The 14,887-nt window shown below is 43.4% G+C and overlaps 1 protein-coding gene across 1 annotated transcript in view; it reads right to left on the reverse strand.

Annotated features, from left to right (window-relative positions):
• Positions 1-1,646: 1,646 nt before the first annotated feature.
• Dync2li1 (dynein cytoplasmic 2 light intermediate chain 1) overlaps positions 1,647-14,887 on the reverse strand; it is a 36,564-nt gene continuing 23,323 nt past the window's right edge. Inside the window, exons 8-13 of the mRNA XM_036170720.1 lie at positions 14,560-14,637; positions 11,928-12,004; positions 11,541-11,611; positions 9,210-9,307; positions 8,733-8,825; positions 1,647-1,936 (exon numbers count right to left, since the gene is read on the reverse strand). Of these exons, the coding sequence (XP_036026613.1) occupies positions 1,874-1,936; positions 8,733-8,825; positions 9,210-9,307; positions 11,541-11,611; positions 11,928-12,004; positions 14,560-14,637 (480 nt within the window). The 3' untranslated portion in view covers positions 1,647-1,873. The remainder of the gene's footprint in view (positions 1,937-8,732; positions 8,826-9,209; positions 9,308-11,540; positions 11,612-11,927; positions 12,005-14,559; positions 14,638-14,887) is intronic.

A 14,887-nucleotide genomic window follows, 5' to 3' on the forward strand; every position in this document is an offset into this window, starting at 1 on the left:
AATTACAGCACTTGAAATGTCTCCCATTATAGTAGGAAGGAAGCCACAGTGAAATTCTATTGCTTAGAACTGCATTTAAGGATCTGAGGCATTGGTATATTACCAGCACAGTACTGTCAAGTTTTACAAAAGGTCTTTGACACTGATGATTACGGTATAATAGTTACGCAATGCCTTACTGATTATATATGTCACATCAGTTATAGACAGTCCTAGAGATGATCACCTATTCAGGCAGTTCAAAGAGAGTCCCACAGGGAGAAGCCTCTTTTGAAATCACTGATTTCAACCTACTGAAGATACGAGGTAAGTGGACGCAGCTCCTATTATTCATATGCAGATGAATTTCATTCTCATGGGGAAACACTGGAAAATTAACATCATGAGTGCCTTCAAGCCATGTTAGTGATAGCACCCTGGAATCATGATGGTTCTTGACCCCTGACAGCTTGTGTCTCGAGTCACCAAACAGACAGTGATCTAAGAAAATCAACGTATAGAATGACTATTTCTATTACTGTTCTGGCCTGGGCTGTCTGTGCCATCAGGAGGGCACAGGAGGGCTTTCTCCACAGCACAGAGATGCATCAGGAACTCTCTAAACACTGTTCTCAATGTCAGACCACATGCAAGACCAACAGCGGGCAGACTCCTGTTTCATCAAAATGACCCGATGGCAGCTACCACCCGCATGCCCTCACCTGTCTTCATGTTCTTAGTAAATGTGCTCATTCGAAGCTGTGCCCACAGCGCATGGAGAGTCACGCAGGTCACAAGAATACATACCATTCCTGACTAATGATAATGGCTATCTTATCCAGAACCGGCTTCTTACATGTCATACCTGCCTGGAAGTCATCCTGGATGCTCATCAACTCATGTTTTGGCCAACTTAGATAGGCTATCCCCTAAGACTAGCCTGTTCTTTAAAAGGTGATATAAAAACAAATGTGACAGTCTCACTGGGTGAAGGGGGGAGAGGGGAGGATGGAGGTTGCTGCTTTACAATGGCCCGTTCTCAGCAGCTGGGAATTTCTGGGTGTGAGGACCAGGAATATGCATTGTACATAAGCACCCGCAGCTGCTTCTTGTGCCTCTGTTGAAGGAGAGATCACAACACCTTTCACCTTCTTCCTGGCTTCCTACCGCCTGCAGCCGAGAACACACTCTAGAAAGAATATGTCCAACACGGGCACGCAGCTTTATATGGGAACTGCTACCAGGACCGACAAAATGGGCCAGTGGTTAAAGGTGCTTGCCCCCAAGCCTGCTGCCCTGAGTTCAATACCCAGAGTCTTCAAAGTTTTCCGCTGCCCCCACACACATACCATGGCATGTACACATATACCATGGCATGTACACATACGCGCGTACACACACACACACACACACACACACACACACACACACACTAAGTTAACAAACAAATAATAAGTAAATAAATGCAGAATAACTAATAACCAAACACCCTTGATTCATATAAACCAGAGCAGATGCTTACATGTGCCAAACAAGATTCAGACTGCTTAGACATCACAGGTAGGAGATAGAAAATTCTTTTATTTAAAAAGAATTATATACAGTGCATAGTTTCTCTCTCTCTCCCTCTTTTTTTTTTTTTTTTAGCTGAGGATCGAACCCAGAGCCTTGTGCTTGCTAGGCAAGTGCTCTACCACTGAGCTAAATCCCCAACCCGCATAGTTTCTCTTTAAAAGACTTCAGAACGTTCACCAAGTTGTACCAGGACAAGAATTAGGCTTCCTCTAATACATTAGACATCTCAGCTTTCCTCACACATTGCCATAGAAGGGAAGAAAAGAATCTTACTTGAACTTGGGAAGGAAGACATAAACCCCCCACTAGTGGACCAGGGTCAAGAGTCCAGCTCAATTTGTTTCCAGGTCTTAGAAGAACTTCTCTTGTACTGTTCCAGTTCCTGAAACAAAGACCTGTATTACTTTACAGAAACAAACAAACACACACACACACACACACACACACACACACACACACACACACATAATTTCAAGTAGGCACTTGATAATGACTTTGAGAGCACTAAACACTTGTCTACAAGAGAGCCTGCAGAGCTTCTGGGCAGACTGAGCAGCACTCAGAGAAGAGCTAAGTAAGGCTTCGGACACAATATCTACTACAGGGCTGGAGAGATGGCTCAGAGGGTAAGAGCACTGGCTGCTCTTCCTAAGGTCCTGAGTTCAATCCCCAGCAACCACATGGTGGCTCACAACCATCTGTAATGAGATCTGCTGCCCTCTTCTGGCATGTAGACAGAACACTGTATGTGTAATAAATAAATAAATCTTTAAAAAAATTATCTATTATACAGAATATACAGGTCACTTTCAATTAGCAACACAAGGCATTTATACTTCAAGGATTTAAAAGTATCTATATTTGAAAGCAATGTTCAGCTCTTTCCAAAAGTTTGTTTGAAGTTAGCACATTATCAATATTTGAGATTTAGATGTCCTTCCACACAGTGATTCTGCTTTTAGAATCATACTAGGACTGGAGAGATGGCTCAGTAGCTAAGAGCTCAGGCTGCTGTTCTAGAGAACCTGGCTTGGATTCCAAGCATCACCTGGTGTCTCACAACCATTTATAACTCCAGTTCCAGGGAATGCAATGCCCTCCTCTGATCTGTGCATACATAAAGTATGCAGACATACATGCAGGTAAACAACCACACACATAAAATAATAATAAAAACCTTTAAAAAAAAAAAGAAATTTGTCATACCGAGCTAGGTGTGGTGGTGCATGTCTGTAAGGCCATCACTGGGGAGGCAGAGACAGGAGGATCTTAAGTTTGAGGTAAGCCTAGGCTACACAGTAAGACCCAAGGACTGGGATGCAGCTCAGTGGTGGAGTGTTTGTCTAGCAATGCGTTTCACCTCCATCACTAAAAAGACAAAATCACAGTGTCAGGTACAGTGGCAAAGGCCTTTATTTCTAGTCCTGGGAGGCAAAGGCAGCGGAGGTCAGCCTGGTCTACACAGTGAATTCCAGGGTCATACAGGAGACCCTGACTAAAAAAACAAAAACTCTTCATAAAGTAAAAAGTTTTGGTTTTGTTTTTTAGTTTTTTTGTTGTTTTTTAGTTTTTTGGTTTCTTAGTAGTTTTTTTCACTGTTTTTTAGTTTTTTTCTTGAGACAGAGTTTCTCTGTGTAGTTCTGACTATTCTGGAACTTACCCTGTAGACCTGGCTGGCCTCAAACTCACAGAGATCCATTTGCCTCTGCCCGCCAAGTGCTGTGATTAAAGGCATACAAGCCCCCTCCTTTCTCCCTCCCTCCCTCTCTTTCTCTCCCTCCTTTCTTTCAGACAGGGTTTCTCTGTGTAGCTTTGGAACCTGTCCTGGAACTCACTCTGTAGACCAGGCTGGCCTCGAACTCACAGAGATTCACCTGCCTCTGCCTCCCGAGTGCTGGGATTAAAGGCGTGCGCCACCACCACACAGACCAGACCGGTTTGGAGATAATTCAGTGAGTACGAGAGCTTGCATTGCGAGCTTAAGACCTAAGTTCAAATCCCCAGCACTCAAGTCAAAAAAAGGAAGAAGAAGAAAACATAGCAAATAGTAAAGCATGCAGAGTGTGAACAGACAGATGCTCCTGCTCCTGAACACAGCTGTCTGCGGAAGGGACTGAGTAGGGAGATGAGTGTCATTTACACTCAGCCTGAGAAGAGCTGGGGAAACCAATGGTAGCCATATGTGCCCCATAAGAACGGGGAGATGGGAGACTTCCTTCTGTCCTTCCTACACCTCTACATCTTTCACATAAGGTAGTTTCTCAGCAGAGGTAGAAACCACCGACAGTAGCCTTTAAGAGGGGATCACCAAGGGATCACCTCCGGGCAGACTCTGTGCCAGTCACTGTCTGAGCAAGTGTACAAAGTGTGTTGTTATTCTGGATAAACAAAAGTGGTTGTTCTGCAAGATAAGCTGAGCACCGCCCAGTGGCTGAGGTTACTAACGTTCACAGTTGCTGTGGTCTTCATAAAAAGTGCAGGTTATCTCTCGCAGTTACACTTTAAGTTATTAAAACTGAACTGCTGAGGAGTTTCAGAGCCCTGTGTGTACTTCAGAACACTTTTATGATAATAGCTTTGAAGAACTCTTCAGTTTGGTTTATGTCTGAGTGACACCAATCCAGTTGACCAGTTATTTTCCACTATCCTATTAAAGATTGCTAACTAATAAAAAGTAAGTAACCAGGTGTGGTGGCACCCACCTTGAATCCCAGACCCCAGGAGGCAGAGGGGGGTATCTCTACAAGTTTGAGGGCAGCATGGTCTACATAGTGAGTTCCAGGCCAGCCAAGACTACACAGCTAGACCTTGTCTCAAAACAACAAAAAAGATTCACAAAAGTAAAGTGATATTGCAAGCTTTGTCTTTAACTGGAAATGGTCAATCATTTTTTACCAAGATCTAGGTGAGGACATTGCATTGTGGTCTTTGCTGGCTGAGGTATATAATCTACATACAACAGACAGAGAAAAGAATGGGGCTGGCTACTTGGCCATGCCAAAAGAAGGAAAAGGAGTAATTAGCTGATTAATGACCCCCCAAAAGGCCACTAGATTTTCAAGATCACAGTCAGACTAACTTAGAACAATCGATGTTTGAAAGGTGCTGCAAGATTTTCTGGACAAAGATTCCATGGCAGTTTACAGAGCCATTAAAAAGCAAGATGAAGAAGCTCCCTCCCCGGCCCACCCCTATGCACCCCTACCCACCACTACCCACCCCTACCCACCCCAACTCTCTTAAGAACCCCTGAAGGCTCTGACACAGTCTATGGTCTTATAATACACTGCATTTATATTATACGATATAATAATATATTATAATGGCTGATAGAGCATCCTCCGCAGAGAACAGTAACATCATTTCTCTCTATAACCATGAGATCAGTGTGTCAGTGTGCTTAATTAATTATAGCCCTAGGAACAAGAGGATTGTTTTAAACTGCAGAGTCCAACAAGGTAACTATGGCTAAACAAGAAGACCTTAAAAGGGAAAGCATTTACCTAAATCTCCCCTCCACCACCCCGTACTCCTTTTATAAAGAAGGGCCTTGCAGCATAGCCCAGGCTAGCCTGCAACTCCTATGTAGACCTCAGCCTCTGCAGGGCTAGGACTAAAGTCACCTTGACCACCTTCCCCTTTCATCCTCTTTTAACAAAAATATTGAAAAGAGGTAAGGGGCAGAGCAAACACTTTCCTTTCAGATTCCCTAAAATCAGGAATGGCTTTGAGCTCAAGGACCTTATGTGAAATCTGATGGAAGAGACTTGAGCAATAAGAGAAAAGAGTGCTAGCCAGGAAAGACCCCATCACGGGGAAGCTCTGGTTCCCCCACGCTCTGAGCCCTGTGGGCTGGCCTCACAGGTTACAGGGCCTCCCTGTGTGGGAAATGACTAGGGTCAAGACAGATCCAAAGGCTGTCTTAGCTGGTTGTCTGAGCTATGTGTGGTAAGACACCATGAGCAAAAGGGGGAGAAAAGGGTTTATTTCAGCTTACACATACACCTGCGTATGTCTATCGGTACCACAGTCCATCCCCGAGGGAAGTCAGGGCGGGACTCAAGCAGGGCGGGAACCTAAAGGCAGGAGCTGATGCAGAGGCTGTGGAGGGGTGCTGCTGACTGGCTTGCTCCTCATGGCTTGTTCAGGCTGCGTTTTTGTTGCACCCAGGACCACCAGCACAGAAATGGCACCGCCCATAATGGGCTGGACCCTGCCAAACCCGTCACTAATTAAGACAATGACCTACAGACCTGCCTACAGTTGGATCTTCTGAAGGCATTTTTTCTATTGCCATTCTCTCTCTCAGATGACTCTAATTTGTGTGAAATTCATACAAAACCAGCCAGCACAGTGACATATTCTTGCAGTTCCTCTGGGGGTAGGGAGTGTAGGATTTCCGTTCAAGGCCAGTCTGAGCTACAAAATGGGACTGAAAAAAAAAATCTGAATAGCGATCTTAAAGGAATGAAGCATTGTGGGATGTGGTGGTGGGCTGCCCAGCACTTCGCTGGAGGGATTATTTATAGAGAGGTAATTCCTCAGGGGCAGCTGGGCTTTTTGGGTGGGACTGAATGGAAGCCACAAGCTGGCTGCTCCATCCTAAATCTGCCATGCTCCAATGTCATAGTGAATGTTTCAAGGCTTGGAATGCCACTTTCCGCTCCAGACTAACCTAATCTCGGGCACTAACAATGGGTGTTGCAGGTGGGGAAGGAGCCAAGGGAAGATCAAGTCCTGTCTAGCGTAGGCTCTGAGCTAGCCCTCCACTCACAGGCAATGGCACTATAGTTTAATGATACCTGATGTCATCTCTCTTCCTCAGAAGAGCAAGGCTGAGCCAGGGCTGGGTCAGAGGCAGGTCAGACATGGCCAGTCCGCACTGCCTTAGGAGCCTGCAGGTTGCTAATAGGGGAATACCTGGATGGAATAGGGACAATCCTAAGGAAAGATTTAAGTCAGAAGCAGCTAAGCTCTTCTTTTAAATGAATACATCATTATTCAGTGCCAACTCACGTCTAAAAATCACAATGGGGGGTTGGGGATTTAGCTCAGTGGTAGAGCGCTTGCCTAGCAAGTGCAAGGCCCTGGGTTCAGTCCTCAGCTCCGACAAAAAAAGAAAAAAAAAAGAAAAAGAAAAAGAAAAATCACAATGGGATTTTCAAGGGAAAATGCTACCCAGCAATCAATAATCATTAAAAGATAAAAGAAGCAATATGAAGACAGAGATATAGACAACTGGTTAGATTTTCACCTAAAGCTCATACATTTTTTTATTTCCTCTATCATTTTTCTATCTATCTGTCTGTCTATCTTTCTATCTCTCTATCTCTATCTCTCTATCTCTCTCTCATCTATCGTCTATCTGTCTTTGAGACAGGGTCTCACTCTATGTTTCAGGCTGATCTCAGTCTCTAGAGTGCTGGATGAACTTTTGTTTTAAGTTGTCCCAGTAAAACTGGCAGCAACTATCTCGTCCATATAAAAAATACAGTTATATATGTAAATGCCTAGAGAGAATGTTAAGAATCTCCTAAATTAATTTTGAGAGGATTACCACTTTGTATATCAGCACACAGTTGGAAACAACTTAAGCTTCTGTAATTCCTTCATGGAAAGCATGAAAGAAATATTCAAAATTAAAATTGTGTTTGTTTTGTTTTCAAGACAGGGTCTCACTATGTAGCTTTGGCTGCCCTGGAATTCACTGTGTAGACCAGGCCTGCCTTCAACTCACACAGATCCACCTGCCTCTGCTGCCTGGTTTTAACAGGAAAAAAAAAAAAAGAATATCAGGATGTCAAACTTTAGAATCAGCTATCACTGAACTAATCAAGCATCCAATGGTAATCATTGTGGTACCTTACAGCAAAAAGTACAAATTACATACAGATCCTGTGTGTGCAGTCTGAAATCAGTGCAGCTTATCTACCACAACAACTCAAATTAAACTGCCTTTTAGGCAAAGTGGAGATATTATATTTTTTTAGGTAGTTTAAAAAAAAAAATCCGTTATCCAAGTGATTCAAGCCACTCTGATGTGTTAACTGAATGCAAGAGTTGAGGAAGATGCTCCAGGCACAGTGGGCTTGTCTTCCACTTTCACCCAAAGCGAAGTCAGAGAAGATATAATTCCAAAGTGTAAATTCAGAGTTCAAATACGTCAGTGCATTACTAACATCTGTGCATATGACCTTATTAAAGTAGTCACGATGCAATAGAAACCGATAATGACAGTTAATAATTGACTCAAATACTAATTGGGAGATGACCTCCAGTAACCTCTACAGCCAAGGTTCATGCACAATGAGGGTTACATCAGTTCATCTGATTGTCCCCACATGTTTCAAGCTTTGCTATGGCTACAAAACCATTTAAATATTCATAGCAGATTTTCAAGCTGTCTGGAATATGTTTAAATAAAACATTTGTTTACTTAATTTTAGGGCCTCTTAAGGTAAAGAGTGAGTGCTAGGAAAAATGCCTGGGTCACCAGTCCCAGTAGACAAGTGTCTTCAAATAACCCTTCCAACAGTTGACTGCCTGAGTTACAAAGTTCTACAAACCCGCCCAGATACGGTCAGGCTTTCAGTGTGCAGAGTGTGCCATACAAAAGTGTCCTCATCCAAGGACAGAGCGTGTGACATCTCATTTTATCACTGTAAAAGGAGAGCTGACAAAAGTCGATGTCCAGTACTGTGTCACGGTGAATTCACCAACGATTACATTCTCACTCAGGATTTGCACACTGAAATGGGGCTATCCTGGCACGTCCACTTCTAAGCATCTTCTAAAGAGATCCTAGAGTCCATCAGGGATGCTTATGTATCTTGGCCTGAATGCATAAAGTCCTTGGGCAAGGTAATCTCCCAGTACTAGGGAATTATACTATGTCTGACAGCAGAATAGGAACCAAACACTTCCAAAGAGTATCCGGAAAGCATCTCTCCAGCAGTGAGGGCAGGAGCCATACCCATCTTTAACATCCAGTCATTTGGAAAAGGGTGTGTAAGCTTTTACATTATCTCTGGGTAGTGGAAAGGCAGGTTTCTTCTATATGCATAGCAGAGCTTTTTTCTACAGAGATGTAATAATTTTACACATTAAAAAAAACTAGGAAAATGTATGAATTTCTCAATGTACACCACATGGCGGTGAAATTGGGTTTTGGGAAATACCTGATCCTTCTGGATTCTCATCTCATCAACTTCACTCTCTGCATACTGTGGGTCTCTGGCCGGGTCCTGGATCGCCTTCAGGGTGCTGGTACTCTGAAATCACGATTCTCTGCGTCATTTCAGGCCCACATTTCAACGGTCACCATCTGTCTAAGGGACCAAGCTCCACCAGCCTGGTACTGATCGCTCTTCAGCCTCCTCACTCTTGGAAATCCACCTCAAATACACGTGCCACCCTCCCCATACCCCACCCGTCATTTGTCTCTCTCTTCCAACAGCCCGAGAGCCTTGTTTGGAAGGGGACAGGGCCATGTCCCACTCAGCTTTTAACCTCCATGGTGCTTTGTTTATAACGGTCTCAACAAACATTTCATTATTTAAGAACATGAGGAATAGAAGCAGAGTCCTCATGGTAGAACCTTCATGGCACTTCCTGAAACAGACATTTGTAGCTCTCCAGCCAAGGGGAATACACACCTTTGGGGGGAAGAGCTTTTCATACACCTTTTTCCACAGCTCCATTGGTGAATGGGCCTGAAGCTTTCCTATGTCACTATCGGGAACAGGAGGGGACCCTAAAATAGAAAGATTTTACCTCAAATGACCACAGAGATTAAATTAGTGTAAACTAATAAAGCAGATGTCATTTATTAAAGCACAAATCTCAGGTCACTCATTTTCCATCTCCGTGTTACAGACACCATTAAAATGATGCCTACCTAGGCTGCTGCACTGCCAGAGGCAGTGAGGAGTAATGGGTGAGCTAAGACTCTTTTCCCACACCTGCACCGTATCTGTGCCCCAGTAACAGTAATTCCAGAGCTTGATGTTGACACTAGAAGCACGCATGTGCTTGTGACACAGAGTTCATGCAGCAGCACCATTGGTTTTATGGAAAACTGATCGCAACACAGACGTTCATTACTAGTAGCTAATGAACTGTCATTACGCATAGCTAGATTTTACAGGCCTAGGAAACAGTCCAAATATCAGCTAGAACCATGGGCATTAATTATATACACTGAAAACCCACCAAAGTACACCGAGTCCAAGATAATACAGACTGGCAAACTTTTCTACATGTGTGTAAATGCAGAGAACTGGGGAGATGGGAAATAAACTTTACACACACACACACACACACACACACACACACACACACACACACGACTCAGCTTCCTCTTCCCCTTGCAGTGCTGGGAGTGTACCAAGGACCTCATCCATGCTAGGCACTCACCACTGAGACACAGTCACAGTACTAGCCCCACCAGTTTAATGAGGAAAATGTGTCTATATCTTGAATATTTAAATTACTTTGAGAAATTAAAAAAATTCAGTTACTTTCTGGCAATTTTTAATCTATAGCCTGAGATTTTTCCATTCTTTCTAACATCTTTATTGTCCCCAAACTGTTCAACTGTTGATCAAGGGCTTCCTTACATTCCTGGTGGGAAAGTACTGATTCAGTGATTCAGTCCTGTGTGTGTGTGTGTGTGTGTGTGTGTGTATGTGTGTGTGTGTGTGTGTGTGTGTGTGTGTGTGTGAGTGTGTGTCTAACACAGATGCTGGGAACTGAACTTGGGTCCTTTCGAAGAGTGGCAAGTGCTGTTAATTGCTGAGCCATATCTCAGCCCCAGATGTGCAATTTTTAAATTCAGTAATTAGCAAGCCTTCTCTGGCTAACTATTCCCACAGACAGAAGAACTCCGTCAGCACTATCCATCAGTGCACTATTCCACAGACAGAAGAACTCACCAGCACTATCCATCAGTGCACTATCCCACAGACAGAAGAACTCACCAGCACTATCCATCAGTGCACTATCCCACAGACAGAAGAACTCACCAGCACTATCCATCAGTGCACTATCCCACAGACAGAAGAACTCACCAGCACTATCCATCAGTGCACTATCCCACAGACAGAAGAACTCACCAGCACTATCCATCAGTGCACTTTCCCCACAGACAGAATTCTGCCAGCGTGCACAGTGACTCTCAGGGTTCTTGAAATTAAGCTGGCACCAAAAAAAAGATGCCAATCTGTCTCCACCATCCATTAAGCAACACTACCTCATTCTTTGCTAAGGTCCTAGGAGTGTTAGAGGATGGAAACACCAGCCTGTTGCCATGTGAAAAATCAAACCATATCCAAGGTTCTAAAGAATTGCTAGGCCCAAAGAGCTTCTTGGAAAGATAGGGGACTTGATAAGTATACTATGGATGCTCTGAGTTCAGAAAATACATCTCAATAGCTAAGGCAGACTGTTCGGTCTTGCTCTTTCCTACATTTTGAAAGAGGTCATGCTATACAGCCCAATCTGACTGGCCTTGGGTCTAAAGCAATCTCTTGCCTCAGTCTGCAGAGTGCTAGGATTCCAGATGGGATATACCACCACACCTGACTGGAAAACTGTCTCATAACAGAAAATTAAGGCATACTTGAAGGTTCTTGGTTTATTCTATCATTTCAACCCCACATAGTTGATCATTATTTACAGAGAGCTCTGCATCCCCTGCCTGTCCTATACTCCTGATTTCTTCTAAACTTGGGGAACTAGAATTTAAAAGTGCATTTCTTTAAAAGTAGAATAGAGATTGGAAATCTGTCTCCCATGTAGTACCATATGTTCTACCACAAATATGTCAGTGTGTTGCAAGCTACACAATTCTAGATATACAAACACATATGAAATAACTACCAGAAAATGAAGCCAGAAATGGTGGTGTGCTGGAGCCCAAGGAAACAGGAAGATAAAATCAATAAGCAATTTAAAAAGATTAAGCAATATTAAATAAGTTCACCAACCTATTTGACATAAAGAGTCCAATCCTGCTGTGATAAACAGTGGTTTATTCTGATCCACACATATTGATTTGCTGTATGGCAAAGAAAAAGATTCTAATTTAGGTCACCAATCAAATATGCTGCCACACTCTACACGAGGGCCAATTTTATATAAGTCACTGACGAGAATGCATTGACCCAAATGGACCAGTGAACACTGACTCTGACAGACTCCCACTTCTAAGTCCAAACTAAGAGAAGAGCAAGGCAAAAAAGATAGACACTAAAACTTCAATTCAATTTAAAATTAGCAGAAGAAAATAATAACAAAAGGAAAGATAAAGAGATGGAAGGTGAAATATAATAGAAATCAGGGAACAAGGATAATTGGAAAATGTTTCACGGTACCTCTTATCAATACCGAATGCCAACTGGTTGATAACACCACGTATTTTCAGTAACAGAGCTTCTGATTTGCTGGTAAACTGCAACAAGCAGGAGATTCAGTTAAACTCTGTTCTGGAATCTCTGTAACAGGTAAAAATACGGTTCTGAACAAACACAGATGGTGAGAGAATTACAATTTCTTTGCCTCAAAACACTTACATTTGGGGAGACAAAACAGAAGCCGAATAAAGAAATCATGATAAACTTGCCTCATTACCCAGAGTTCATGAGTGCATGATGTGGAAAGGACCCCCGTGAACACAGCAATCATTTCACCTACTCAGATGGTCAGAATTTGCACGTTTGTGCTGTGTGTAGACACCAACACTCCTGGTTAGACAATTAGAGGCATATATCAAGAGAGACTGTAACATCTGCAGGTGCACCTGCCGCCATCAGGGCAGTGGAGTAGCAGCTGCGGGCGGGACAGTCACATTGGGACTCGCTGAAGTGACTGCTCAGCTTCTTATTTGAATTGCCCGCAGAGCCTGAAGAAAGAATTTCCAAATACTCTCATGGTGGAAAATGAGAGGATCGAACCAGAGCATCTCAGGAGAGGAAAAGGACGTGGCTTCTACTGATAACTGTGCTCTGACACTGTGTGGAACCAGGAATCATGGTGACTCTACCAACTGTTAAGTCAGGGTTCACCTTCTCAATACTGTGCTATTCAAAGGCAAAGGGAACAGCTGAGCTGTCCGAAATGGCGGGGAGGGGGGGGGCGTTAAACGGGAATGAAATAATACTTATAAGACAAAGATATCAACTCTCCGGTTCCTGTGGCAGATCCACAAGGTCACAGAGGAAGTATTCAAGGGGGGCACTGGGGTACAAAGATGAGATACAGTCATTTAATACAAAGAATTAGAGTAATGTTAATGTGTATGATACGGTATTTAAAAATAGGGAAAATTTTAATTAAAAGTGATTGTTTTGTTTTGCTTAATTTTACTATATAGTTATATGTTTATTACAATATAATTAATATATTTTTATTGATTTAAACTATGTAATTTTGTAATATTTTGTTTGTAATGCTGGGCGGTAGTGATGCATGCCTTTAATCTCAGCACTTGGGAGGCAGAGCCAGGCCGATCTCTGTGAGTTCGAGGCCAGCCTGGTCTACAGAGTAAGATCCAGGATAGGAACCAAAGCTACACAGGGAAACCCTGTCTCGAAAAAACCAACAAAAAAAAAATTTTTTTTGTTTGTGTTATATGGGCGAGGGGAAAGCCTAATCACAAATATGTTTCATAGGGTGTAGGTGTGGAAGAACACTGGGCATTCTCTCACTAATCACTCCAGCTGCTGCTTCCCTCTCAAACACCTCCACACACAGCTGTGCACCTCCTTGAATCAGCTCAGCGCCAGGGACTAACTCATCCTCACCTAGAGCAACACACCCCATTTTCAGATAACGATCAGGTTAGAACGTTCCTCCCTGTTGATTAGTACTAGGGCACTAGTGTCAGAATGCTCCCTTCTATTGATTAGTACTAGGGCACTAGTGACAGGACGCTCCCTTCTATTGATTAGTACTAGGGCATATTAGTGTTAGAACGCTCCCTTCTATTGATCAGTACTAGGGTATTAGTGTCAGAATGCTCCCTTCTATTGATTAGTCTAGGGCACTAGAGACAGAACGCTCCCTTCTATTGATTCTTTTAAAAACTGTAGAAACATTTCCCAAAGCATCCTGTCAACTTAACATACAGGCAGACAGAGCTCAGTCTTAAAAGGTGGTGACAACACATAATGAAATGTACTTGAAATACTCTAAATGCATAAAAATTGAAAATATACAGAATACATGGTACTTTCAGCCATGAAAGCGAAGGGCTTGGCCATGCCGCCTCTACATTTCTCTGAGTGCTTTAATTTAGAGGAAAGGAGACCGTTAAATATTTATTCAAATACTATGGTAGCTTTGTTTTTGTTTTTTGAGACAGGAACCGCCAACTTTTTGGTTTGGTCTGTCTCACCACGTAGCTCAGGCTGGCTTGCATGAACGCCTCCTGCCTCCGTCTCCTGGCTGAGCTCAGACATCACCACCATTTACCAACTAGCTCCATGTTCCAGGCCATACACTGGGCCCTTCCCACACCCCTCTGCTGTTCCCCATGAGAGTCCTATGAAGGAGGCACCATTTCCATCCGCTTTTGCCCGAGAGGAGGGGGACACTTACGTGACTTGCTAAATCATGTGTCTAATAATCCGTCACTCTGACATTGAGCCAAGGCAGCATGGCTTCAAAAGTCATGATTTTAACCATTACAACATCATTTCTTTTACATAAAAGCATCCTGTTAAAATTCTTCCCTGTTTCCTTTTGAGGGACTATAGATTCTAATTCTTAAAGAGAAAAATGAAAATGAGAGAAAGCACCAATGGATCTCTGTCAGCTTGCCTGGGCTTACAGACACAAGCCATGTAGGAGGGAGAAAGCACAGCAGAGTGTGTTCTGTGCACACCCAACGGCCTGCCAGAACAGGGCTTTGGCCGTGGGGGAGGAAGAGGGCAGAGGCGACGTCAGGCACATCTGTTGTGAGCCCAGCGCCTCCTTTCTGCACATCCCCTCAGGGAAAGGACTGACCATCAGCGAGGCTCCGTAATAATGGGCGACAAACCGAAGCGTCTTGCATATCACCTTCCTCTTCTCAGGATCAAAGTCCTGGAGAAAAAAAAATATTAAGAGGGAAAAATAAGCCGAGAGATCTCAACAGCTCACTCAGGGAGACATACATTATTTATTTTAAACCCCTCACCCAGAGGAGTTGGGCTCGGTCACCTCCACGTTCCTGTCTACAGAGACTGAACAAGGCTGCCAGAGCTATCAGATCCATTTAAACGCTTGGCTTAAGGGAATCCAGATATAAGCACACATTTTATCCCCAGGAATACCCGAAGGATTCTCTGACAAG

Source organism: Onychomys torridus, chromosome 21, assembly GCF_903995425.1.
Source record: "Onychomys torridus chromosome 21, mOncTor1.1, whole genome shotgun sequence".
Lineage (NCBI taxonomy): Eukaryota > Metazoa > Chordata > Mammalia > Rodentia > Cricetidae > Onychomys > Onychomys torridus.